The following is a 25,252-nucleotide window of genomic DNA, read 5'->3' as shown; positions in this document are numbered from 1 at the left end:
ATTGAAAAACTTTTTGTTTGGAACATGTTTTCACTTTTTACATATTTCCTGAAATAATTTTTCAATGTTTGAAAAAAAAATAATTATAAACTCTCTGATTTTCAAAATGAATTTATCATATTTGAAAACAAAAATTTGACTTTTATGTGAAAAAATTGAAACTCATTATTTTTAAAACAATTACATAATAATACTTTTCGATTAAAGATCTAATTCGCATTTTAAAAGTGATGCATTTATGAATCAAGAATGTGACAATGATTTAACATCCGCTCTTATTTTATGTGCGGAATGCGTTTGCACATTGGACCGATTTCGACTTTCACAATGCATATACAGCAAGCAAACAGAAATTGATTCTTTTTTAAGTTCACTGGAAGCCTTACCAAATATTTTTTATTTAATTCTTACAAAGATGGAGAATCTAATTCATGACAAACAGTTTATGAGCTTGAGCGACGAGGAACATCTGGATATTTCGCAATTTATAATTGATTATTCTCAACGTTATATTTCCATTTGTTATGCGCTTTTGTTTCACAGAGATCCGCGTATTGTTGCAGGGTCACTGAGTTCCATAAGAATATTTATCGATCAGTGTAAGCAAAAAATAGAAAATTTTGATCAATTCAAAGAATTAGAGTCAACTAAATTTAGATTGAAAACTGTTATTTGCAATGAGCAAATAATTCACTTTTACCAGTCAGCCATATTTCTGTCAAATTCGCGCTGGACATCAGTTGTTTGTGAATCTCTCAAATTACTTGGATCAATTGCATTTCGATATTCCTCAGAACTTATTCGAGTATCCCCAACTCAAAAAGTTGACATTTCTAGCTTTTTTCGTTCCTCATTTTCATGTTGCAATGATATAACAAAGCCTATCCGAAAAGTCCACAACACATCAAAAATATTTTCCGAAAGAAACAGACATAAAAATTCAAGCACGAATTCATTTCTGATTCGCATGATCGATGACTGCTTTCTTCACTTAGGCTCATTTTGCTCAAATGCTAATGAGGAAATACAATTACTAGCTTTAGAGCTGATGACACAGCTGCAAGGAGTGAATGACTGTTTGCTTGCTCAAACTCTTTCCAAAGATGGATGCTTTTCAGAATATGCAATGACCGTAATTAAATCCCATATGCGTCAAAAGCGTAAGGATTGCTGTAGCGGAGATATCACTTTTGATTTTCTTCGATATTTCGAGCAGCTGTATATTAACGGTGCAGAGGAGGAGGAGGATCTGAGCACTATGATCCATCTTGATCGCGTTTCAAAACAACTTTCATCGGAAAAAGAGAATCTTAAGCTGCAGAAAACGGATCACTCATCATCTCCTTCGTCTGGTTCGAATAAACCTTCAACAAGCGTTTCATCATCTCAGAAACCAGCAGCAAATTCTGTCTATAACTCCATTATGTTGCACATTCTTGGAATGGATGATTCAAACGGTACTTCATTGGAGAATGTCGTGTGCGTGCCACTTTTCTTCAACTTCACCGTGTTTTCGAACCGCACATCTGCGGGATGCCTCCTCCGCTCGTTGGAAGATGAACACCGCTCTGTGCGATTGGCTGCATATGAAACAATAATGAAGCATTCTCGCAACAATCCCTTTTTTGCGTGTATAGCATTGCCCCATCTGTTTGATGCCGACAAGGAAAAGACCGAAGCAGCCAAAAATCGCTTTTCAGAGAATCTTCAGGAACTATCCTTGATTGCTTGCTCTTATGTGCTCAAAAGTAGATCAATCTCAGCAGATTTCAATGCTAATCATCCAACTTGTTCTCTTCAGCCACAAATATCAATGAGCTGCTTCACACCTCCACAGCTACAGACGTTGTTCGTCAAAGTTAAGCAGTCAGACGAAGCACAGGCGATTCGCCTGCTTCATTTTGCAGCACATCTCGTTCTTCCTTCGTCGTTGGTGACTTTATCCTTTCTGAAAGGGCTCCATTCGCTCTTATTTGTTGAAGGATCATCACTCAGACATTATGCATCGCAGCTTATGCCACATATCTACTATGCATTCCACAACATAGCAAAGCACCATCCTTTTCCTCTTATTGTACAATACGCTAAAGCCAGGCTGCTTCGTCGGTGGGTGGATGAAGAGGCTGAATTAAAGAAACTTGAAGGAAACTCAAGTATGAAGACTTTTCCAACAAATAATTCTGGAAGAGAAGGATCAATGAAATTACTGTGTGAAAATGCTCTTTCAACAGATGCTGGTTGGGCAGATTATTGGGGAAAAGAACGGCCAAAGGAAGACAAATTTATTATTGTGCAGCCACTTCCTGGAGACATTGAGTGGAAGGCTGGAATATCAGTCCTGTGTGGAGCCAGAAAGGGCATTCAAAAGATGCTGCGGGAACAATCTGCATTGGTCAATCGATGGAGATCTCATTTTCGATATGCTCATGATTCCGCAGCCAATCGGAACAGCACTGACGAATCGAAAGAAAGGTCATACGATCGCGATGATGTGGCGCCGGTAAAGAGAAAGTTTAAAAAGCATTCAAGCAGCGAGATCCAATATCCTTCACACTATTATGTAGAGAAAAAAAAGATTGATGTGTACAAACGATGTATCAGCTTTTTTGAGTCGTTGCCGCAGTTCATGCTCGACGAAATGGTTGTGACAGAAACAGAAATAGCAATTATTAATAACGAAGAGATGTTATTCGACTCCTCTTCTATTGATTCACTAATGTTGGAATCAGATTTTACTGATGATGCAAAACATTCAACAAAGTCAGATGATGTTTTGCTTATGGAAAAAGTCAAGATGATGTCAGATAAATCACAAGACGTTACAAATAAAGAACAAGGAGCTTTGGCTGCTGCGCCCAAATCGTTTGATTTTTTGGTAAATGCGATTTCAGAAAAAAATTATTTATGCAAACGAAACAGAAGGGCTTTATTGAATACCTCGACAGCACTCCGCACAATGTTTGCGAACTTTAAAAACAAAGACAATTTTCTGAATGTGCCGCTGCCTCTGATTGCTTCCTATTATTTGCCTGCAGTCGTTGCGAATGTGCCATTGGAGCAGATGGAGAAATGGAATGTTGTGCTTTTCACTTTATTCGCAAAGGCAATCACACTTCGTCCTTCTCTTACTGGCTTTGCAACATTTGCCGAACACTCGATTTTTACTGAGCGAGATTTCGTTTTGGATTCTTGTGACAATTTGATCAAACAATTGTCTCCATTTATGCAAAATGATGAACAGCAGAAAGAAAAGGCAAAGTTATCTTTTAAATCCTCTAACAACAGGCCATTCTTTAAGCTTTGCCATTCCTTTTGCATTATTATTAAGCTACTTGCAGACTTATTCTCAACAGACCCGAATTCATTTGCAGACAGCAAGACATTCGATCAAAGCGATTCAACTGAACAAACGCCATTCTTTCAGCCAGACTTATATGGATTTCAAAGGGATTGGATTATTCATCAAACAAAGCATTTATCTACACTTTCCACTAATCTTTTACTTTCTTTCGGGTATTTCGAAGATTCTAGCTGTGAACATTGCAAAATAAAGTTATCTGAAAAGAATGAAAACTCCTATCAAATGATTTGGTCATCTGTTCTCCTATATGTCCACGCATTGAGCTGTGCTTTTACCAATATTTTTCAGTGTCACCCCTCAGCAGATATGCCGTGGGTGAAGCTGGAGAATGACTTGATGATTGCTGATTCAATTTCTTGCAACTCAAGTGAGGTTGAGCCCATTTTGCTTCCGAATGACGTAAAGAAGTTGCCCCTTTCGCATCAAGTGACTTCAGCAGCTCTCGAGCTGCATGCTATTGCCTCGCAGCTGAACCCAGAACAACATTTTGTTTCTGTTTATGAGGAGGTTAGTTCATCTTGTTTAAATGCCATCACTCGAACAAGTGCAGCTGTATCCGACATTTTGGACAAGTTTGCTTCTTCGAAGAATTATCAGAAAGAGAGGTTCAATGAATTTGTGAAGAAGCTTTCACTGACGTCGCTGAAGCTTTCGTTGTTTCCGACATCGTCTTTATTTGACAGATCAGGCTATCCTGTTGGAGTTAAGCCTTCCTGCCCTTTGGAATTTACTCTGTTTATCTTTCTTCAGCAAACGCATTCATTCTCCAGACATCTTTCACGAAAGCCTGCTAAAACTCAGAAATATCCATTAAACGTCCAGCCTTTCTTATTTTCAAAGCCTCTTGTGAATTGCGCATTTGAACGGTTTATGCCTCAACTACAAAAGACGCTTTTTCAACAAAGACAACAATTTTTCCCTCTTCTAAATAATACTTTTATTAAATTTTTGATTCAATTTGAAAGAAAATCAAAAGAAATACAAACGTATGATGTAAAGTTACCCATGCAATGGAATGCCCTCTCAGGCTACATCTCATCAAACAAATCATTATCTGACAATTCAGTGATTGTGCTATTTGTGCCGATTCGCCTTTCTCCTCTCCTATTTTCGAACGAGCCTTCTTGTCACTCTGGTGCTTCAATTACAATTTCAATCCAAAAGCAACTTGTTTCTCGATCGCATTACATTTTTAATTCTCAGTTTTTAACCGAAAAAAGTGGAGCAATGATGTTATCATATGCAAACATTAATCCTCATCGAATGCTCAAAAATGCAACAGCAGTTAGATCATTGGCAACACTGGAAAAACGAGAATTCGCTCAAACAAGGTGGAAAAAGCATCGAGAATTCTCAATTGGACAGTTTGCCTTTCATCCAGCGGAGCAACAAAAAGTGGTGGCTTCTTTTCCACGTTCAGACGCAAAGGAAAGAAGTTTTATTGATTTTCCATCTCATATTAACTTCGTTATTGTACCAAAAAACTAGAAAACAAAAATATGGATTACGTTTGATTAGCATTTGATGTTCTTTTTCTTTTTCTTCTTCTTTCACAGATTATTTTGTTTCAAATTAAAAATTAACAAAGTGAATTATGACTGATTTTTAGAAGTATTTTTTATTTTATTTGATGAGTTCAATTAATTTTAAAAAAATATGAACAAATGAAAGCAAGCATTTGGATTTCAAAAAACTGCCCTTCAAATTTCTTTTCTCAAAAGTTTCAATAAAAATAAGTCAAATTACAGACTTGCAATACATAAAAACTTAATTGTAAAAATAAGCACTCGATTAAAAAAGGAACAGTTTCCATTGTGAAAAAATAACTCAAAGATCATTTTCAATAAAATTAAAAATATGCATATAATGAAATAAATAAATAAATATAAATAAATAAATAAATAATCTCAAAAATACAGAATTCGAATCAAAAATTGAATGAAAATCTTTACAAAATTCGAAATGAAACTCTTTATTAAAACAGATGAAATTCTCTCCCCATTTCCATATTATCACAAAGTGAAAAAAAAGACAGCAATAGAGATATCTTTCATTTGCAAAAAAGAACAATTTTGCAAAATATATATGTGAAATAAGGGTTGGCAGAATGCATAAAATAATTATAAATTCGAAAAATCACATTTTTCGTCAAAACTATCCTGCAAGCATTCTATACAGTTTTAATTATTATCAGTGGAACCTTGAATTTGTACGTACTGTCTACGCTTTTTGTTCCTCACAACATACACAATTACAACAACAACCACAACAACGACAGCAATAGAGACAAAGACGCTAACTAGAATGATTGTTACGGTTTTTTGAGGCTTAGGAGAATCCTTTGGATCAACTTTCTTCTGCTTTATTAAAACCACATTTTCTGTACGTTTTTTTAATCCATTTGATGTTCCGTCGGGATAAGTCAAGGAGCACACAACAGAAGTGTATTCATCCACATCAATCAGTTTTTGAGGAATCTTCACTTTCATCTCCGTCTCATTAGCATATTCATAAATTGTGCAATCGTTCCATTTCATATCTTGTCCTTTCTTATTTTTCGAAACTTCAAATATCAGTCCACAAGGAAACAAATAACTTCCTTGAACAATTGCTTCTATTTCATTTTCAGCTCTTTCTTCGTCTTGGATCTCATTCGCGTTGCTTGTGTCATTTTTTGCAAAAGTCACATTCTTCAAAACAGGCGCAAAGAAATACGAATCCATTTTGTCGGCTGCTTTTCCAGATGCTTTTATATCAGATAGCATTCCAAACGGCTTCCCTTTCAATCCATCGCTTCCAGATGCCAAAGAATTCACATTAACATAATCAGAGAGCTTTTTTCCATGTTGACGAATGTTGTGTCGCAAGGAAGGAAATTTCTTCCAGTCAATCCCAATCGGATGATTGTTTAAAAAGGTGCAGTTGTTTATTTTCAGTGCAGTGGAGCTTGCAAGAATTGCTCCATCGCTGATGTCAAAAAACGAGCTGTCGTTTATGTAAGAAACATAAGAATTGCGCAGAAATACAAGTCCATTATCCCATGAGCAGAATGGATTGTCCTCTCTAATTTTTCCATTCTCTTTTCTGGGTTTCTGTCCCAATTCATTCAGGTTAAAGAAGTTGTAATTTATTTTGTTTTCGTTGTTGCGAAGTTGAGCTTTCCCACTCATATTTCCGTTTCTTCCGTAAATAATTAATTGTGAAGCAGTAAGTGTTCCCCCTTCAACGACTATAAGTTTATAAGGAAGTACTTTTTCTTCTTCTCCAAGTATCGTTTCCTCTTTCAGCTCTGCATGCCAAGGCCTAAATATAACATCATAAATATCTAAGTGGCGTTGAACATTGATTAAATCAATTGGATCTCCTTCGACAGAATCTGGATACTCGATGTCGATTCTTTCAAAAAGCAACAATTTTAATTTTGTGTCAAACACTGCAGTGGATTCACCGGCTTTCATTTTTGCTCCAATTCTTAGCGTTCCTCGATTTGGCTCTGCTGAGCAGAATCCTGAACAAGAATCCAAATCTGACGCAAAAGATGCGTCTTGTTTGAGCAAAACAGGTTCATCAATATTTATCGCTCCTCTGATCGCCATTGTCAGGCTAACTTTGCTCAAGCCATGCTTTATCCCTGTGCTTAACAGCTTGCACGGCTCTTCTTTTCGCCCACATGTCTTTTTCTCGCTTGCTTCTTCGCCTCCAACGTAGATGTTTTCTGAATGATACGGTAATATGTTCTCTTTGTCCTCCATAAGGTCAATCATTCTCCCTTCTTTCCTCGCTTCCAGCAACATGAAATTCTGCTTCCCATAAATTCCCTCCATCTCAAATAAAAATTGCTCTTCGTTGATCTGCTCTCTTCCTTTTGGCAACGATAAATAAACAAATGTTCCTTTGTCAGCTTCGCAATCAGAGAACGTCACATCTTCAACAGATATTTTCAGTGAATCAAATGCATCATCGGTTCCTCTAATGTACAATGCACCTCCTTTGGATTCTTCATTTAGCCTAACGAATTGCTCCTCTAACATTCCTGCTGCACTTTTGCATGAACACTTTTCGAAACTTATTTGACTGAATAAATAATTGTTATTGCTTTCCCCAATTTCAATGTATAAAGCTCCTCCTAGCTGATGTCCCTTTGACTGGCAATTAGTAAAGTTGCATTGATAAATTTTGCTCCTTTACACTCACTAAGAATTGTAATAACAGATTGTGTCGTGCTTGTTGTAGTGACTGTGTCCAATGTGCATTCGCCGATAACTATAGCACCTGAAGCTTTTGCAAGCAGCAATGCATAAAAAGATGAAAAATGTGTGATTTGAACGTTATACAGATAAAATGCTCCGGAGTTGCTCTCAATCAAGACGCAATTCAACGCTTGCCCAGAATCTGTTGAGGTGATATTGGTATCATCCAAAATAAAATAAGTTCCTTCTCCTTCTTCGGAAAAGAGCCCATTGTTTTGACCGCTTGCTCTTGTTGTGTCAACTTTGATGTCTGCTTTGCTCAAATGAAGTTCACCCTTTTTCTTCAAATTAAAAAGCGCATCGCCTTGCGTAACCTTTCCCTCATCCAATGCAGTTGTGATGCTTACAATATGTTCTTCTTTATTTTTGACGTCAATTCGATTTCTTTCAATTACAATTGGCTCTGCATCGTATTTGTTGCTTTCTTCGGATATGAAAATAGTGTAGGATTTATCAAGGTTGCATTTTTCAACAGCCTTTTTAATTGTTTTGCATGGAGGCTTTTTTGGCTTTCCGCATTCTTCTTCGTCACTTCCTTGAGCTCCGTCCACATATACTTCCAAATAGACGACATGCAGCCAATCTTCACGAAAAATCTTTATCCCATCATTTTTGATAATACAAACTCTTCCCTTTTCCGTCGTACTGAAGCATTTGTCATCAAAAGGAGATTTTTTTATTTCAGCATCTCCATCACAGAGTATTGAAAGGTCAACTCCATTGTCATTCTCCAAATTTCTTTCAAAGAAGCACCCCTGAAACAAAATTTTCTCGCTTTTCAATTCGTTTCCTGCCAAGCCAACAACTACGCCACTGCCAAAACGAGCTCCACAATCTCTAAATTCTCCGTTTATGCAGTTAAACTCATTCATCTTAGTCAAGTCAAGTATCTCCAATCCTCCTCCGTTTTCTTCTGCAATGCACTTTTGGAATTTCACCTTTTCTAATATAACTTTTCCCTTTACTGCTCCAATCATCACTCCTCCTCCTTGAATCGCCTTTCCATTGTTAAATGTTGTATCTGTGATGTGCAGCTCACTTTCAGGATGTAACATCTCAAAGAAAAACGATCCTCCTGCTGTTGACTTCGGAGAGGCAACACCAGAAAACACACATTTTAAAATTGAAAGTAATGCCTTCTCATACTCCCCGCTTTTAGCTTCCAATAAAGCAGGACCCTCAGTATTTCGTTCCGCAGTGAATATATTGCTCCCCTCTAGCGTAAATGAATTTGGAAGTTCAAAAGCACATGCATTATTCAATTTCACTTTCCGAATGTGAATATCGTTCAGCTTCTGAATGGTGACACCCTCAGAAATATGTAACACCGCAACCTCAGAAAAAAAGAAATCACGCACCGAATTCCACAACAATTTGTCAATCGAAACTTTTCCTCCAGTAACACTCAAAATTGAGAAATGGGCATATTCATTTATCCATTTTGCTATTTTTATTTCACAATCGCTGATATCCAGATCTCCATTGATGCCCCTTGAAAGAATAACTGAAGATTCTTTATTTGCCAGATTTGATTGTTCCTCTGTTTTGAATGGTTGAAAATCGAATGCAAGACGCTTTAATTTCAATATTTTCTCGTTTGCCATATGAAATCTCCCTTTAACAGTCAGCTCTTTCAAGTCAAATGTGAGCATACTCCTCTCATCCTCTTCTGCTAACGTTGTCATGATTAAATTAAAGTCCTTTGTGAACACAAACCCAAACGACATTGCTGCTGAATCAATAATTTTCAGAGTTTTTGGGTCGGCACTTTCACCGAGCCGCTCGATTCCCCTTGCAATGGTTTTGCACGGTTCCGCTTCTGTTCCACATTTTTGCACATCGTCATCTCCATGATCAGAAACATATATAATGTCAGCTTCTGAAACATTCCAACTTTTGAAATTCTCTTTCAAAAGGATATCAGAATTCCGCTACTCAACTGTGCAGCAAGACAGCAAAAAGAACATCAAAAACTTCAATGTTGAACGCATTAAATAACAACAATAAATCACAATTTAAAGAATAAGGTTTTAAACCATAAATGCTTATAATTGTTGATATTTGAACAAAAATAATTAAGGTTATTCTTTCGAAAATGAAGGACTAAAATATTAAAGTTTTTGTTCTTTGTTGATTGAAGATTTTTTATTGTCTGAAACGCATGATAAAAACAACTTAAACTCATTAATCTATGGATCAAAAAAAAAATGTGCTATTCATTTTTTAAAGCTATTTTTTAAAAAATAATAAATGTTAAAACCCTTCATTTCGTAATTTAGAGATTTTTAATTTCATAATGACAATAAAAATAAACAATGAAATGAGCCGACGTGGAGATAAAGTTGAAAGTTTAAAAAAAAAAAAAAGCTGTATTTAATTACACTCACTCATCGATCCTCCATTTCGTCATGTGACTCATCATCAGCATATATTTCTTTTGGATCCCTTCCATATTCTTCGTTTGTATCATCTTCATCGTCATCTCTTTCTGCATTTTGTCGATATCCTTTTGCGTTTGCCCGCTTTCTTTCGTCTCCTTCATCGTTATCGTGATCTGTTTCCATCTCCTCATAATTTTCTTCTTCTTCTCCTTCTCTTTCCTCCTCTTCATCCTCCTCTTCCTCTTCCTCTTCATTCCTTCTTTCTTTTTCCGTAGCAGATTCTGCATCAGTGTCAATATCAGTTTCTGCTTCTGTTTCAGTTTCAGTTTCAGCACTTTCATTGGAACTTGCTGTTTTTGCTGTGTAGCGTCTGTCAGATGAAGATTTCGGAGTCGAATATTGCCATCTCGATTGTGGCTTGGATTTCCATCTGTTGCTTTCTTTTTCATCAGATTCTTCATTTCCTTCTTCCTCTTCCTCTTCCTCATCTTCCTCTTCTTCGTCGTCTTCTTCTTTTTCAATCTTTTTCTTCTTCTCATTATTGTCTTGATAGAAACGAGATTTGCCAGTGCTTTCCCATCTGTTTAATCCGTACTTTTTGAATGTCGATCTTCCTTTTTCTTCTGTTTCGCTGTTAGCACGCGAGTCACGTGAGCTTGTTTCTCCTTCTCCTTCACCTTCTCCTTCTTCTTGATCCTCCTCTTTCTCTTCCAGTTCTGTCATCTCTTCCATCTTTGCGAGTATCTTACGAAGCACATCAACAACCTCAAATTGCAGCTTTTTCGGTTCAGAAAGCGCTTCCTTCAGCGCCACAATCGTCCCCACTCTCTGCCCAATTCCCCCTGATATCTCCTGAACAATGCTCTTCTCCCCAAACGCAAGCACCGCATGCCCACAGCTCTTCCTCACATTCGCGTCTGTGTCACACAGCCCCAACATGATTGCTCTGACTGTCTTCACTCCCACATACTCCAGTCCAGTCGCCGCTGCCGAGCGGATCAATCCAGACGAGTCGCGCAGCAGCCCTTCCACAAGCAGCAGCTCGCCTTCTGCCCCACACTGCGCCAGCACCCTCGCTGCTCGCTCTCTCACCATCCGGTCTTTGTCACGCATGAATGGGTAGATTGTTGGCAGGAAGTTCTTCATCTGGAACTGAGGAAGAATCGCCACTCGACTCACTCCGCCAAGAAGCTGCTTTGTTGGCATTGAACGTCTTCGGCGGCCGCGAGCTGTGCTGCTTCTGATTGGCGTTCCTCTTTCAGCTCTAGCGATGTAATCGTCCTCATCATCCTCATCATCTTCGTCGCCTTTAAACGCATCCTCTTCCTCTTCGCTGTCTTCAAATGCGCTTTCGCTGGCTGCTTTCGTGACTCGTCTGAGCATCACCCCCAGTCCTTTCACAGCTGCTCGCCTGACAAGCGGCATCGGGTCGTGGCATGCGCCGTGCACAGCAGACACAACCGCCTCGCTCGACTCTGTTGTGTTGATGTCCACTCTGCTCAGCCCAAACACCACAGCCGTCCGCAGCTGCGACGAAGGCAATGAAGAAAGAGACAAACCAAGCTGCACCAGTCTCCTCTGCCCAGCCTGTGACATGCAGCCGAGCGTGGCTGCGATGTGATTGCGGCTGGCTGTCCCCTCGCGAAGCTGCTGCACAAGCGGCTCAATGGCACATTGCAACGCTTGTGCAGCTGGCAGACGCCGATCAACGAGGAACTGACTTCGGAGCATCTGCTCTCTCGAGCGGCTTCTTCGTCTGCGTCTTGCCGTCTCATCTTCGCTTTCATCATCTTCTGATTCGAAGTCTTCTTCACTTTCAGCCAACGGCAGTGGCTCTGGGAAGAATGGTGAGTAGACAAGGAGCACAGAAGCCGCTGCAGTGAGGGTGGGGAACTTCCCTCTCTCTACCAGATCGATCGTTGAGAGATGGCCAAACTGATCGGGATGAAAATCGCATGTGCGCGACAGACGGCCGAGGGACTCAACAGAACAGAAGCGCACTTTCCAGAAGGAGTCCTTCAGACTGCGGATCAGCTGGTTGGTGATAATAGAGAGCAAAGGCTGCGACGAGAAGGCTGAAGAAGAAGACGATGCAGACACTGATGCTGCAGTAGGTGCAAATGTGCCAGACGAAGGAAATGCTGATGTTGAATCAAAGCTTCCAGAACTTGGGCGCACTCTGCTCTTCGACGGATCGGCAACAATCCCGTTTCTCCTCACAGTCAGCACAAACGGCCTCTTCGCCTCTTTCTTCTCCGTCCATCCTTTCAGCGCCTCTTTCTTCATCCGCTCATCAACTGCAATCACATCCACACCGCCAAACGAGCCCAGCGCACGCGCCGCAGCTTCTCTCACTTTGGCGTCCTTTTCGTCATTCAGCGCAGAAAGCAGTGCACCCACACACATCCACGCTGACCGGCAGCCTAGATCGCCCAGTGCCAGACATGCTGATGCTCTGACGAGACTGGGAGATTGAGGAGACAGACAGCGGGTAAGTGTTCGGATGACAGCGAGGGAGGCTGGCTCAGGGAGAGAGGCAGTTGTTGTGGGAAGGGAAGAAGAAGATGAGGAGGAAGATGATGATGATGAGGCAAATGGATTTGTCATGTCGAACTCGCCTGAATCGCTCAGCGAATTCTCTTCCTCTTCTTCTGAGTGATTCTTCTTCTGCTCTTTCTCTCTTCTGCTTTGGGGACGAGTAGTCGATCGAACAGGTGTTGGAGTTGTCAGAGGATGAGCAGATGGTTTGTGCAATGTTGAAGCAAATGATGAAGTTAAAGAAGAAGATGATGATGATGAAGCAGAAGAGCCATTTGAAGGCCGCTGCGGAAATCGGATTGGAGAAGGTGTTCGGAGATTGTGAAATGAGGGAGGTGAATGCGAAATCGACTTTGTTCGCCTTTTGTGCCTCTTTTCATTGACACTTTTTCCTTCTTCTTCATCTGAGCCATCGTTGCTGCTCTTCTCATCTGTTTTACCTCTTTCTTCCTCTTCTTCCTCTTCCTCTTCATCATCCTCATATTCCCACTCAGCTGGTTGCGGATGCTTGTCAAACGCACCTTCCAAAATCGACTGCCGCAAAAGTGTCAAAAACTCGCGCGGGTCAATGATCATCCCCAGCTCCTCCACCTCTTTCCCGTCTGCCCCTTTCCTCTTCTGCTTCGTCGCCACCATCTGAGGTGGGTCGCTGAACCGCTTGATGTCCGTCACATCCACATAGAACTTGACCTTTGGCTTGTTGAATCGCGAAGTCCGGCTGTTCTGGTAGTTGCGAGCTGTCAAAGTCGGGTGCGTTCGCTCAGCCCACGTCTCTTCTGTTATCTCTGCGGTGAATGGCGTTGAGGCAAACGCTGAAGAGTCGAACTCTTCCACGTCGATGTCTTCTTCTGCTCTTATAGCGCTGTCTCTCCCGTTTTTCGGCAGAAAGCCCAGTGCACGTGCAGCAGCTGCCTTCACACGGGAGTGGTGGTCTGACTCCAGAATCTCAATCAGCGCCCGCTCGCCTTCCTCGCCGACTTTGCGGAGGGTAAGGCCGAGGCGCAGCCGGTCAGCCGCGCCGAGTATGAGGCATGTCTGCAGCTCTCCAACCATCTCGCGCCAGACTCCTTCGCCCATCCCTTCCACAACCTCAATCACTCCGTTCTTCGTCTCGTAGTTTCCTCCCCGCAGCTCCTCAATAACTGCTGGCAGAACGACAGTCCTCTGGATCTCTGTGTGATTGGCCATGTGCGTCAGCACAAACGACTCTAAATCCGCATCTCTGCCTTCAGCCACAGCCGCTGCCAATGTTTCAATTCCATAGCATCCCATTGCAATCATCACATCCACGCACAGCCCTCGCAGCGCTCCTGTTCGAGGAGAGTGCAGCATTCGTGTTAGAAGAGGAAGAGTGGGAAGAGAGAAACTTCGTAATTGGCCCAAAAGATATAGACCAATTCCAATGACGCGAGCAGACTCTGTTTCATATGATTCCAACAGTGAATGAACGGCATTCACAACTCCTCCTCCAATCTTACGCTTTTTCCTCTTTTTTTTCTTATTTTCATCGTTTGAGATTCGTCTTTGTGTTGATTCTCGTACTTTGTTTTCATCAGCATTTTCATCTGTATCATCATTTTCCACTTTTTTATCATTTCTTTTTTCGAGCTCAAGATCTTCATCGCCTTCTTCATACAAAGCAACACTTAGAGGCGATAATCTACATAATGCACGTAATGAGCCGTAGCGAATTTCCTCTCGTTTATGAGTCAAAAGTGACAAATAAAATGCAATCTTTTCTGAGATTGAAGATGCAGATTTTGGATGCACAAAGCTAGATGTGGTCGAAACAAAAGATCCAATAGAAGATCTTCCAGTGTTACCTCCATCAAATCCTTGAAACTCTTGCCCGTCCCCTTCTTCATCATTATTTTGCTCTTCTTGTAAATTTCGCTTTGTCGGCTTTGAAGAAGGTGTGATAAATGTTAGGTTTTCTTTTTTCGGAGACCCCTGTATTGCAGCTCCACTCAATGCTCCAGGTCCTGAAATCAGACATATTAAAAGGAAAAATAAATGAAATGTAATTTAAAAATAAAATCATTTTTTTCCATGTTCAATGAAGCACAAACCAACTAGAGGAACGTGCGTAGCACTTCTAGTTTCCATCAATACTCGCTGCAGAATTTTTGTCGAAGTCTTGCTGACTGGAAGTGGGGTAGTTGGACCATATGATTTTGCTTTTGCTGGAAGGCGCTCAGGTGATGGTGAAAGCGAAGGATTGAATAATCGACGAGGAACATTTTTTGGAGGATAGCTAAACTGGCCTCCACCACCCGTTCCTTCGTCAGAACAAATTGGATCCCCTACAAATTTTGAACCAAACATTCAATTACGAAAGATGGGAAGAAAATTAATTCTAAAATGCTTTCGGAAAGAAATTAAAAAAATTATATACATTTAATATGGAATAAAAATGATTGAACAAAAATATATCGATCAAAAGAATATTTATTTGCATTATAAAGTGGATAGAATTATTATTTTGAAATAACTTACTTATGGCTCATTACATACGCATAAAAAAGATGTAGTTTTTCATGTCTTATTTGTATGCATACAACACTTGAATGTTAAAATTTTTAAAATTCTATTTGTGCTGCTTTTTTGTTTTTTCAAAATAGCAATCAAAAACAGATGACGAACAGAAATTTCCTCAATTCATTCCATTGCAACAGAAAAAACAATCTAATTGGATTGATGATGATATATTTTCTCCCAAAGCTGATTCGAAAGTTGAAGAACCTGCACCTCAAAAACTTTTGCCATTTTTTCAACGTTTACCAGCTCTTTCATCTTCAGTGGTATATTGTTTTTTTCTTCACTTTATTGTGTATGATTTTTTATTCATTTAAGATTCGAAGTCTGAGAAACGATCAGAAAATTCATGTTGATGGTTCATCTATTCCAACTCCCATACGAATGTTTGAAAAGAATGAACGGATGGTTTTTTGTATCCATGATGTAATTGATTGATGATAGAGTTTTTCCTGCTTTTCTTTCGGGGATATTAGCAGTTAATCGATTTGAAACTCCAACGCTAATTCAAATGCAAGGGATATCTGTTCTAATGACTGTATGTACTCTCTATCATTTTTTTATTTTTTTCATTTATAATCATAATTTATAGGAAAAAAATTTGATTGCAGTTGCTCCGACTGGTTCGGGAAAGACAGCTGCCTATCTTCTTCGTATTATTTCATCAATCATAGAAATGAGAACACAGAAAAAAACTGAGAAAGAACTTAATATTCATCCATTACGAGCTGTAATTATTTCTCCAACAAGAGAAATTGAAAGACAAGTTCTAGAGACTGCAGACTAACTGTCTCGAGGGTATATTTATTAGAATTCTTCTTAACAATTCAAAGAACAATTATTGAACAATTAAAATTAGACTGAATATTAAAGTATCTCAACCTAAAACCAAAACTCAGAGCATAGAAAGAACATCTTCTTCTCCGCAAGTTCTTCTTCTTCGATCAGCAATGAATTGTTCACAATGCTAAAAGGAGCGAATGTTGTAGTGCGTTCTCTTCACTCAGTGCTCCAGCAGGTACATCAAGATAACAATGTCTTTTCAGCATTAGACTACGCATTACTTGATGAGATAAACAATTTATGTGACAGTTCGTTCAAGGGTTAGATATATATATATCAGAACAATTTTCATACGAAGCGCTTCTCTATCTGTCTATCTTTTTTGATAAGCACAAAAGAAAGTGTCAAAAGAAGAAGAACCGGATATGCTGTAACATTCTTTTCTGAAAAAGTTTTCCATTCGCTTGTGATGATCGCAAAAGTGATTAAGCAATCAGGCAGACATGTTAAGGAATACATGCTTCATCTGAAACAACTGATGTTTGCATTTAATAAATGATTTTTTTTTATGTCAATTGCTTATCGTTTCATAATTATTTCAAACATTTAGTTATTGTTATAATTCGGAACAGATCAACAATGCAAGCTTGTTGCTCCTTCAATTTGTGATGACATTGCAAAGATAACTTCATGAGAATTCTAAAAGGTTGACAAAAGTTTCTTTAAGTGGATTCAGAAAAAGTTAAAATGAAGTTTGAAAGAAGGAAGATCTGTGCATTGAATAAAAAAGAGTGCAAGGAAATGTGGGGTGAGGAAGAAGTATTGATAGAAAAATGAAGGAGAATTTGATAAAAGAAAAGACAGAAGATAAAAAGGCAATGTGCAACTTGAGGAAGATGTCTCAGATAAAATTCAAAAAATAAAGTGGATGAATACTCGCATTCCATGTTAAACTCCTTTGTGAAGAAAAGGTTATGAAGTCTGTTTATTCCAAAGTTATTATAAATAAATAAAAGCTTATGTGAATGAATGAGAATAATTTTTTTTGAAATTGATTCACAAATCAAAGCCTTTTTCAATTATTTCACTTAATTTTAAAAGAGAGAAAAGCATGGGTGAAAAAATATTAATATTTCAAAAAGGAACAAAAAATGATCAAAAATCCATAACAAATCAAAATGACTTCTGTTGATGCTAAACAAGCGATTTCCTTTGTTTTCCGTTTGATATTTTTTCATAAAGTGAACCTACGTACTTTAATTTAAATTTTCAACATCCTCAATATGCTTTTCAGATAATACATCTGGAATAGGTCCTCAAACACCATCATTTCATCCAACATATACTCATTATTTTTTTGGTGACAATGAAACAATCAATGATGTTAATTCAAGTGAAATTGTTATTCATATAAAGGATGATACTTTTGAAACAATGATTGAAGGGATTACAAAACCAGCATCTGAATCAGTTTTGATAATTTTTATTTTTATTCTCAATTTTTTTCTTGTTGAATCTTCAATTTTGTAAAGTCAATCGACCCTGTTGATACAATAATATCTAGCTTATCACCCTGCACTTTTGCGCCTTTTAAAGACACTCCCCGGGGATGGACTCCTCCTGGCAATCTTGTTCTTCAATATAATCCTCCTATGTCATTCGCTGGAAATCGATCTCCTATTTCTTCTTCATCTGAAGATACAACTGTTGTTTATGAAATATATCATGTTTGAAATAATTTTTTAAATACTTTCAATATGTTTTTGTTACATATTATTTAAGGAATCATTAGCGAATCACAGAATGCGTCTATATCATCATCAGCTTCAGATAATGCCGTTTTTCTTTATTGACACAGCATCATTTATAGATCCATGTTCTCGTGATTCAGTGGAAAAAGATACAAGCACACCTGATACGCAATGGGAGATTTTCATAATGTTTGTCCCTAAATTTTTGTAAAAATAAATATTTGTTTTTATTGTTTTTATTTTACAAAGATTTCAAAAAACAACAAGAAGGGAAATTACTCATTACTCTATTGTTGGATATACCACAGTGTATCGATTCTTCCGCTTTCCTGACAATTACAGATTTCGCATTAGGTTTGGAGTATTTGAACAGACAATTTGAAGATTTAGACGTATTTTTCGATTTGCAATCTGTTTTATTTCTTTCTTTTTTTTAAATGATAAATACACACAGTCAATTTTTGATATTTGAACCGTATCATCGACAGGGTCATGGAACATTTCTTTTGGCGAGCGTATACAAAAAAGCACTTTCATCTGGAGTAATTGACACTACACTAGAATTGCAATCGCCTGAGTTTGTGGTTCAATGAACCCAATTTATTCTACATGCACTATTGATATTGTTATTCTTTTTTTGTTGAATGTATTTAGTTTTAAAATTATGCGTACTGTTACAGATATAATGCTCCTTTCTAAGCTTGGTGTTTTGACTTCAAAGTGTGTTAATTAATAAATAACAATTCACAAAGATTTTATTAATCCTTTTATTTATTTATTTATCTGTTTATCTGTTTATTTTGCAAGGCCTATTCCTTTTGCTAAACCTTCTGATCCTGTTGAAACAGCTTACTCGCTTCCATCCATATTACCTTTCTCTCCAGATCTTTTGGAATCTGCTCAAAAAATTGTGCCACTTTCGACAAATCAGCTGAAACATTGTTACAATATCATTCGAATGATTTGCTTGCCTGGAGATGCAAAATCTGAAGAAGAGTTTCGAAAGGATGTATGGAAAGTGACTTAAAATTTTTAATAATGTTAATACTGTAATTTTTGATTACTGTGAATTTCACACAAATAATCTTGCTGCTTGAATTTTTACCATAACAGATAAAACGTCATTTATTGCGAACGCACGAAGAAGAGCTTGTTGGATTAGCACAAGAAGAAAGGATATCTAAACTTTCACTATTATATCAAATGACATTAGCGGAGTACAAATTGGTTCTGGCCAGTTTTAAAAAGCACATGGATCTTCTATCATGTGAATCTTTTGGATCGTTCTGAAAGTTTGTGAAATCTTTTTCTTTCATTTTTATTATTTTTCGTTAGCAACACAAACAAAATGTTAAATATTGTCAATGATAATTGCGAAAGATGCGCCATATTTTAATATGAATCCATAATGCAATTAAAAAATCATATTCACTAAGTATGAGAGAAATTCATTCTTTGTTGTTGAATATCATTCAAATTGAAAATTATGAGTATTTAGGAAATGAAATTTAATATCTCATCAATTCATTTTTTTTTTATGGAAACACGAATACTTTTAAGGGCATTTTTTTGTCTTTATTTAGAAAAATATAAGCTTGTTCCAAATTTTTCTATTATCATATCATTATGAGTGTAACGTTTTTGTGCAAAAAAGTATATGAAAATTGATAAATTTAGAAAAACAATAGAAAATTTAGAGTTGAACAAAATACAAAAAGTGAAAAATATTTTCCCAAAATGGTCAACTTTTTTATGGAACTTTTTCCCTTATTGGCACTTTTTTTGTTTTTGATTGCCATCAACAGAAAAACGCTGGATGACTTTCAGCACTTATAAATCCTTTTAAACTAGTTTCATTCTATTTATTTACTATTTTCTTTTTTATTTTTGTTTTTTATACATCGAGAAATTGAGTTTTTTGCAAAATTTTATAGGACTTTTACCAGCCAACCAGGCAACTCATAAGAAATTGATGAGTTGTTTTGAATTGCATGAACTATTATCTAACTATTTTTAAATTCATTTTTTTCACAAACACTTTTTTCTTGTTTTTTTCGCATTTCATTTTTTTAACAACATGCAAACAAAAAACCGGTTATTTCTTTGTTAATATAATGAAATGATAAAAATAAAATTTTGATTTGAAAAACAAATACTTTAATAATGAAGCGTTGCGAAAATAAAACATTTATTTTTTCTATATGGGTGATTATTTTCGTAATCATATTTTTTTATTAAAAAATTTCGGTGCAAAAATATTTCTTGAATATCAATAAAAAAATTGAAAAGTGAAAAGGCTTATTGAATGCATTTTAATCTTTGATTCGGAAAAACCATTTGTTTTTAAATACAATTATCATATTTGGCAAGTTCCAAGTATATGGACCATCGATAAAAAAAATTTCATATAAAGCACACGAAATAAAATGCTATTATAATTAATTTAAAATTCGTTTTATTTGTCGAAAATGCAATGTTAATAACTTTCTGTTTTTTCATTTGATCAGTCCCATAAATATTTTTAAACAAATAAAATTTTTATTCTTTGATTTTTTCATAATTGAACACGTTATTCTTTTTTCCATTCTTGTTTTTGTTGTGCTCATATCTTGAGATATACAAACAAGTAACTTTTTCACATTTTTTCATGTTTTTTCGAGTAATATAGACACAATTGAGTTATTTCTTTCACACAGGTTATTTCGAGCACAAAGAAATGCAAAAACTTTATTGAACATCAAATAATAATCAAACGAAAAATCGTATAATTTTTTTGCAAATATTATTATTGATTGAATTTTTAAAACAAGATTCATTTTTTTCAGTTTATTTCATCGATGATATTGATTCCCACTTCCATTAAACAATTTGAATTTATCACTAAAAAATTCATATAAATTAATTTATGTATTTGTAAAATTCTAAAAAAAGAAAAAACCAAAAAAACCAAAAATACATAGAGAAAGAGGATTATTCAGCAGATGTGCTTATATTGTTTACTTCTTCATAAAGCAACATCAACAATAGATCATCGTATCTGTGCTCTTCGATGTTCACTCTTCAGAACAGATACGAAACCGAAGTTGTTAAATGCACGTTCCAGACACTCGTCTCAGAAGGATGCAAAAAGGGAGGAGCGATATCTTTTGAGCTGAAAGGGGCAGATGGACAGCTGAAAATGAGCAATGAGGGAGTGACGGACAGCATCTGCAGCAGTTCTGAAGGATGTGGTGTAGGAATCTATTTGACATATTTAACAGACAACAATGACAGATATTCATTGGAAGAAATAATTGTTGGAAGAAACAGGGTACACCTGGGAAGAGATGTGTTCATTGCGGTGAATTATCTGAAGAATGGTGTGAAATCAGAATTCTATGCGTTTGTTAAACTTTCAAATAAAGAGGAGGGTTTTTGTATCTGCGCTGTTGCAACTTGATCGATGGGTTCTCTTTGTCTGACTTGGTGTTTGGTGATGTTTGATTGGACTAAATGGAAGAACACAACAGATTTCTTTGGGACAGACAAATTGAACTTTACAGAAGGCATATCTTTGGACAAGCTGCTGTTTGAGCACACAGACACTTCTGTTGTTGTGTCGTCGAGTGGAAGAGACATTCGCGGGTGCGGATCAGAAACGGAGCCTTGTCTGTCGTGTGGGAAGGGATGAGGCATTTCAGAGAAGAAATTCAGTTCAGAGAAATCAAAATCAACATAAGTGCTACCATTTCAGACGAGTGGGACCTTTCAAACAGCTCAATAAGCCCAGCTGTTCCTTCTTCTCCTGGCCATTCTTCTTCTTCCTCTTCCTCTGATGAGCCTTCCTCAGATGAATGCACAATCAATGTGGGAAAAGCTATTCAATCTCTTTCTGAGCCTTCTGAGGCTGTGCTCACTAACAAGCTTATGCTCACCTTCACCTCCATCAACTTCTGCCTGCCTTCGTCTTTCGAAACAGCACAAAAGGAGCTTCTTTTCACTGAGACAGGAACAGCCACGCTTAACAAATGCTCCTTTGCGATGCAGACAGCAGAAGAAGGCATTGCCTTTGTGCTTTTCCATGTTTCGTCTGGAACACTTTCGATTGAAGAGTCCAAAATGGCCGAGCTTTCCTTTGCGGCATCAGCCATCCGACTTGCTGCGCCAGCTGAACATTTTGTGACAAGCGTGTTTTATGTGAGGATGAAGGAAAAGGCGGATGGGTTGGCTGATAGCTGATCAAATGAAGGCAGTGTGCAGGCGAATTGTCGTCATTTGTGACATGTGCATGCTCAACGACTGAAGGCAGAGGAGGGGCAATTGCATTGAACTGCCTGGACGATCCAGAAGATTCAGATGCACAGTCTTCGGAGAATGCGAAGGTGCTGCCAATCAAATTTCGGCTGATTCGGTTTTCTTTGAACAGAGCGAGTGTGGCGAAGGATCTTTACATTATCTGCCGATCGATTGCTGAGCAGATCAACGAGGCGCTGTTTGTGATGGACTTCAATGAGTTGGCTTTTTGCAGAAATTATGCGATCTTCGGGATTGACAAGGCTCATAACGAGCCGATTGATTTGGTTCCATTTATTGTGTTCTACAAGTCAGAGCGGATATTTGTGTTAGGAGAGAAGTGGAAGAACGAGAAGGATTGTGGGTAAAGGGAAGGCCCGTGTGAGACGCTCAGCGAGGCTGTGGGGCATCTGAACGACGAGCCGTACCAGAACGTGCTGGTGGTGAAGAAGGCAGCTGTTTCAGCAGAGACAGCCATTTCATCAGCGACAGTGCAGACAGTCGGAAGCAGCTCCGCTGTTTTTGAGTTCAATTCCGAAATCGCTCAGATAGATGGAAGTGCCGATTGTGTTGTGTCTTCGTCCGAGGAGTGCAGTATTTTGGGGATGGACGTCGTCTTCGGCCACAGCTTCGCTTCGGCGCATCGCTCTGTCTTTGGGGTGAGGAGCGGAAATCTGACGCTGGGCGACTGCACAATCACGTCAGAAGAGCAGGTACAGCTGGAAAATACTGTAATTTGTGTTGAAAGTCATTGTTTGTGTTTGAGCAATGTTTCATTCTTGGCCATCCGCTTGCAGGCATCGAGGCAGCAGCCATCAGCAGAAGCATTTGGAGCAAAGCAATCTGAACAGTCTTCATTAGAGTTAGAAGCAGACCGCTTATTCTTTGAGGCTTGTTCGAACACTGCTGTTACGTTGCTGGATGTCAACTTAAAAGAGTTTTTGTTTCTTAATTTTTTTTTAAATTCCCTCTAAATCTGCCTAATTCATCGTCACATGGAAATCCTCACTTTTCCAGCCAGCAATTTCGGAATATTTCTCGATGGCACACCAAGCGTCAGTAACTTGAACACTTTCTTTTTCAGGATTTTTGAAGTGAAAGCTTAAGTTGCATTCAATTCAAAACAACCGGTCAACAATGAAGATATTTCGCTATATCGGTTCAAAAAAGGTCATTTTTTATTCAGCAATTCTAATCCTTCTTTTTAATTGAGAAATTAAACAAATTGATTAAATATTTATAGTTTTTATTAAATATTAATAGCAACATAAAAAATGAGGTTGTGAAATTTTATATAACAGACGGAAGCAAATAACAATAAACTTAACGGAATAAATTCCGAAACATGAGATGATGAAGCTCCATTCCTGTTATCTTGAGATAATACAAAAATAGGAAAGAAAGAAAATATTTATGGGACTGATCAAATGAAAAAACAGAAAGTTATTAACATTGCATTTTCGACAAATAAAACGAATTTTAAATTAATTATAATAGCATTTTATTTCGTGTGCTTTATATGAAATTTTTTTTATCGATGGTCCATATACTTGGAACTTGCCAAATATGATAATTGTATTTAAAAACAAATGGTTTTTCCGAATCAAAGATTAAAATGCATTCAATAAGCCTTTTCACTTTTCAATTTTTTTATTGATATTCAAGAAATATTTTTGCACCGAAATTTTTTAATAAAAAAATATGATTACGAAAATAATCACCCATATAGAAAAAATAAATGTTTTATTTTCGCAACGCTTCATTATTAAAGTATTTGTTTTTCAAATCAAAATTTTATTTTTATCATTTCATTATATTAACAAAGAAATAACCGGTTTTTTGTTTGCATGTTGTTAAAAAAATGAAATGCGAAAAAAACAAGAAAAAAGTGTTTGTGAAAAAAATGAATTTAAAAATAGTTAGATAATAGTTCATGCAATTCAAAACAACTCATCAATTTCTTATGAGTTGCCTGGTTGGCTGGTAAAAGTCCTATAAAATTTTGCAAAAAACTCAATTTCTCGATGTATAAAAAACAAAAATAAAAAAGAAAATAGTAAATAAATAGAATGAAACTAGTTTAAAAGGATTTATAAGTGCTGAAAGTCATCCAGCGTTTTTCTGTTGATGGCAATCAAAAACAAAAAAAGTGCCAATAAGGGAAAAAGTTCCATAAAAAAGTTGACACTTCAGTGAAGCCGGATTATTATTACAATCCATTTTGCGCGAATTTTTGTGATTATAACCGAACTTGATTTCAATTCGAACAGTTTTTTCATTAAGACTTTTTGTAGAATTTTATTTTTGAGATAATGAAAAGAAAAATTTAAAAATTTTATGAATTCAACCCAATTGGATAGATATATAAATTTGAAATGTTTCAATGTTCTTTATTGCAAATATTGAAACAGAAAATAACAACTTTCATTATGAAATTTTTTAAAATTGACATTAAAAAACCTATTATATATTAAAAAATGCGATTATTCGCAATTTTGATGTGATTATAACCGATAAATTGCATATTAAAATATGCAAATCATTTTTTAATATTCGAAAAGATGTGATTTTTCGCGATCTTTACTCCAAACGAGGTGAAATAAACCGAGGTTAAATGAATATCAAATTCACACTGCCATAAATGTTGTTCTGAAATAATTGTCACTTCCATGTTAAAAAAAAAATAGACTTCACAAGAAATAAACACATCGGTTTTTGCACAACTTTTTGCGAAAATATTCGATTGAGATTATAATCAATGCGACTTCACATTTAAAAAAAAATAAAAATATTGATTAATTTATTTTATGTAAATTTTTCTTTTGAAAAAAATACTTCACATTTACGTTTTTTTCACATTGTAAAAATATTTTTTGTCGACAATATCCTCTTTTTAAACTTATTTAAATTTAATTTCTTTAAGTCATTAATTTGGATTTTTCAACAAAAATAAGTTTTTCAACGAAAAACGAACCATTTTGAGTGAAAAAATGATTATGCTTATTAAGCCCAATGATGATAAGCGATGGAAAATGAATGAAAAATAGGCCAAAATTATCCGTGCATCGAAAATTTTGACAATTGCCGATGTTGATTATATTCTATGTGATTTTTACCTGTTTTAATTGGATAATGAAAGTTTTTAACTCTCAATGATGAAAAAAACCAAAAACATTGTCATAAATAACTTGTTTTATACTTTTAATCGTTTCCATTTTACTTTGACATAATTTGAAATATGTTATTATTGTTTTTTCAAATGAACTTTGAAAATGCAAATCACTCTGGTTAAATATGTTTCTTTCTTTAGATATGTTTTCTTTGGTAACAAACAATGCACACAAAGCTTTTAAAAAAGAAAGTGTGAAAGGAATAAATACC

At 36.7% G+C, this 25,252-nt stretch overlaps 7 protein-coding genes across 7 annotated transcripts; 4 read left to right on the top strand and 3 right to left on the bottom strand.

Annotated features, from left to right (window-relative positions):
• Positions 1–184: 184 nt before the first annotated feature.
• Positions 185–4,948, top strand: MONOS_2689 (uncharacterized protein). The gene has a single exon (XM_067872626.1). It carries the CDS (start codon positions 239–241, stop codon positions 4,847–4,849), a length of 4,611 nt encoding a protein of 1,536 aa, XP_067725562.1. The 5' UTR covers positions 185–238; the 3' UTR covers positions 4,850–4,948.
• A 15-nt stretch (positions 4,949–4,963) lies between these two features.
• Positions 4,964–7,392, bottom strand: MONOS_2690 (uncharacterized protein; the record flags this gene model as incomplete). The annotated part of the gene is made up of 1 exon (XM_067872628.1): positions 4,964–7,392. One exon carries the CDS (start codon positions 7,390–7,392, stop codon positions 5,542–5,544), a length of 1,851 nt encoding a protein of 616 aa, XP_067725561.1. The 3' UTR covers positions 4,964–5,541.
• A 95-nt stretch (positions 7,393–7,487) lies between these two features.
• MONOS_2691 (uncharacterized protein) lies at positions 7,488–9,338 on the bottom strand (the record flags this gene model as incomplete). The annotated part of the gene is made up of 1 exon (XM_067872629.1): positions 7,488–9,338. One exon carries the CDS (start codon positions 9,336–9,338, stop codon positions 7,488–7,490), a length of 1,851 nt encoding a protein of 616 aa, XP_067725560.1.
• A 539-nt stretch (positions 9,339–9,877) lies between these two features.
• On the bottom strand, positions 9,878–14,868 carry MONOS_2692 (uncharacterized protein). The gene is made up of 2 exons (XM_067872630.1): positions 14,600–14,868; positions 9,878–14,512 (listed from the first exon to the last, which is right to left on the bottom strand). Exons 1-2 carry the CDS (start codon positions 14,853–14,855, stop codon positions 9,999–10,001), a joined length of 4,770 nt encoding a protein of 1,589 aa, XP_067725559.1. The 5' UTR covers positions 14,856–14,868; the 3' UTR covers positions 9,878–9,998.
• Positions 14,869–15,080: 212 nt separating this feature from the next.
• MONOS_2693 (putative DEAD/DEAH box helicase) lies at positions 15,081–15,852 on the top strand (the record flags this gene model as incomplete). The annotated part of the gene is made up of 5 exons (XM_067872631.1): positions 15,081–15,099; positions 15,165–15,331; positions 15,384–15,451; positions 15,510–15,603; positions 15,658–15,852. 5 exons carry the CDS (start codon positions 15,081–15,083, stop codon positions 15,850–15,852), a joined length of 543 nt encoding a protein of 180 aa, XP_067725558.1.
• Positions 15,853–17,015: 1,163 nt separating this feature from the next.
• On the top strand, positions 17,016–19,163 carry MONOS_2694 (putative histone acetyltransferase type b catalytic subunit). The gene is made up of 11 exons (XM_067872632.1): positions 17,016–17,069; positions 17,143–17,318; positions 17,381–17,575; positions 17,631–17,788; positions 17,849–17,953; positions 18,054–18,176; positions 18,254–18,319; positions 18,407–18,608; positions 18,713–18,891; positions 18,935–19,034; positions 19,098–19,163. Exons 1-9 carry the CDS (start codon positions 17,027–17,029, stop codon positions 18,887–18,889), a joined length of 1,245 nt encoding a protein of 414 aa, XP_067725557.1. The 5' UTR covers positions 17,016–17,026; the 3' UTR covers positions 18,890–18,891; positions 18,935–19,034; positions 19,098–19,163.
• A 1,485-nt stretch (positions 19,164–20,648) lies between these two features.
• On the top strand, positions 20,649–22,239 carry MONOS_2695 (uncharacterized protein; the record flags this gene model as incomplete). Its single annotated transcript, XM_067872633.1, has 4 exons — positions 20,649–20,958; positions 21,142–21,246; positions 21,333–21,801; positions 21,888–22,239. 4 exons carry the CDS (start codon positions 20,649–20,651, stop codon positions 22,237–22,239), a joined length of 1,236 nt encoding a protein of 411 aa, XP_067725556.1.
• Between the last annotated feature and the right edge of the window lie 3,013 nt (positions 22,240–25,252).

The sequence above is a fragment of the Monocercomonoides exilis genome (assembly GCF_001643675.1).
Source record: "Monocercomonoides exilis strain PA203 chromosome Unknown scaffold28-1221067, whole genome shotgun sequence".
Lineage (NCBI taxonomy): Eukaryota > Preaxostyla > Oxymonadida > Polymastigidae > Monocercomonoides > Monocercomonoides exilis.
This window is presented reverse-complemented; position numbering and strand designations above follow the sequence as displayed.

What these genes read in the sequence shown, in the direction of transcription:
- MONOS_2689 (XM_067872626.1), top strand. Translation starts at nt 239, where the DNA reads ATGAATCAAGAATGTGACAATGATTTAACATCCGCTCTTATTTTATGT.
- MONOS_2692 (XM_067872630.1), bottom strand. Translation starts at nt 14,855, where the DNA reads ATGTTTGGTTCAAAATTTGTAGGGGATCCAATTTGTTCTGACGAAGGA. An exon ending in TACGCACGTTCCTCTAGTTG is followed by an intron (nt 14,513 to 14,599) that starts GTTTGTGCTTCA and finishes GTCTGATTTCAG; the next exon opens with GACCTGGAGCATTGAGTGGA.
- MONOS_2694 (XM_067872632.1), top strand. Translation starts at nt 17,027, where the DNA reads ATGACTTCTGTTGATGCTAAACAAGCGATTTCCTTTGTTTTCC. An exon ending in AGCGATTTCCTTTGTTTTCC is followed by an intron (nt 17,070 to 17,142) that starts GTTTGATATTTT and finishes TATGCTTTTCAG; the next exon opens with ATAATACATCTGGAATAGGT. An exon ending in TTGTTTATGAAATATATCAT is followed by an intron (nt 17,576 to 17,630) that starts GTTTGAAATAAT and finishes ATATTATTTAAG; the next exon opens with GAATCATTAGCGAATCACAG.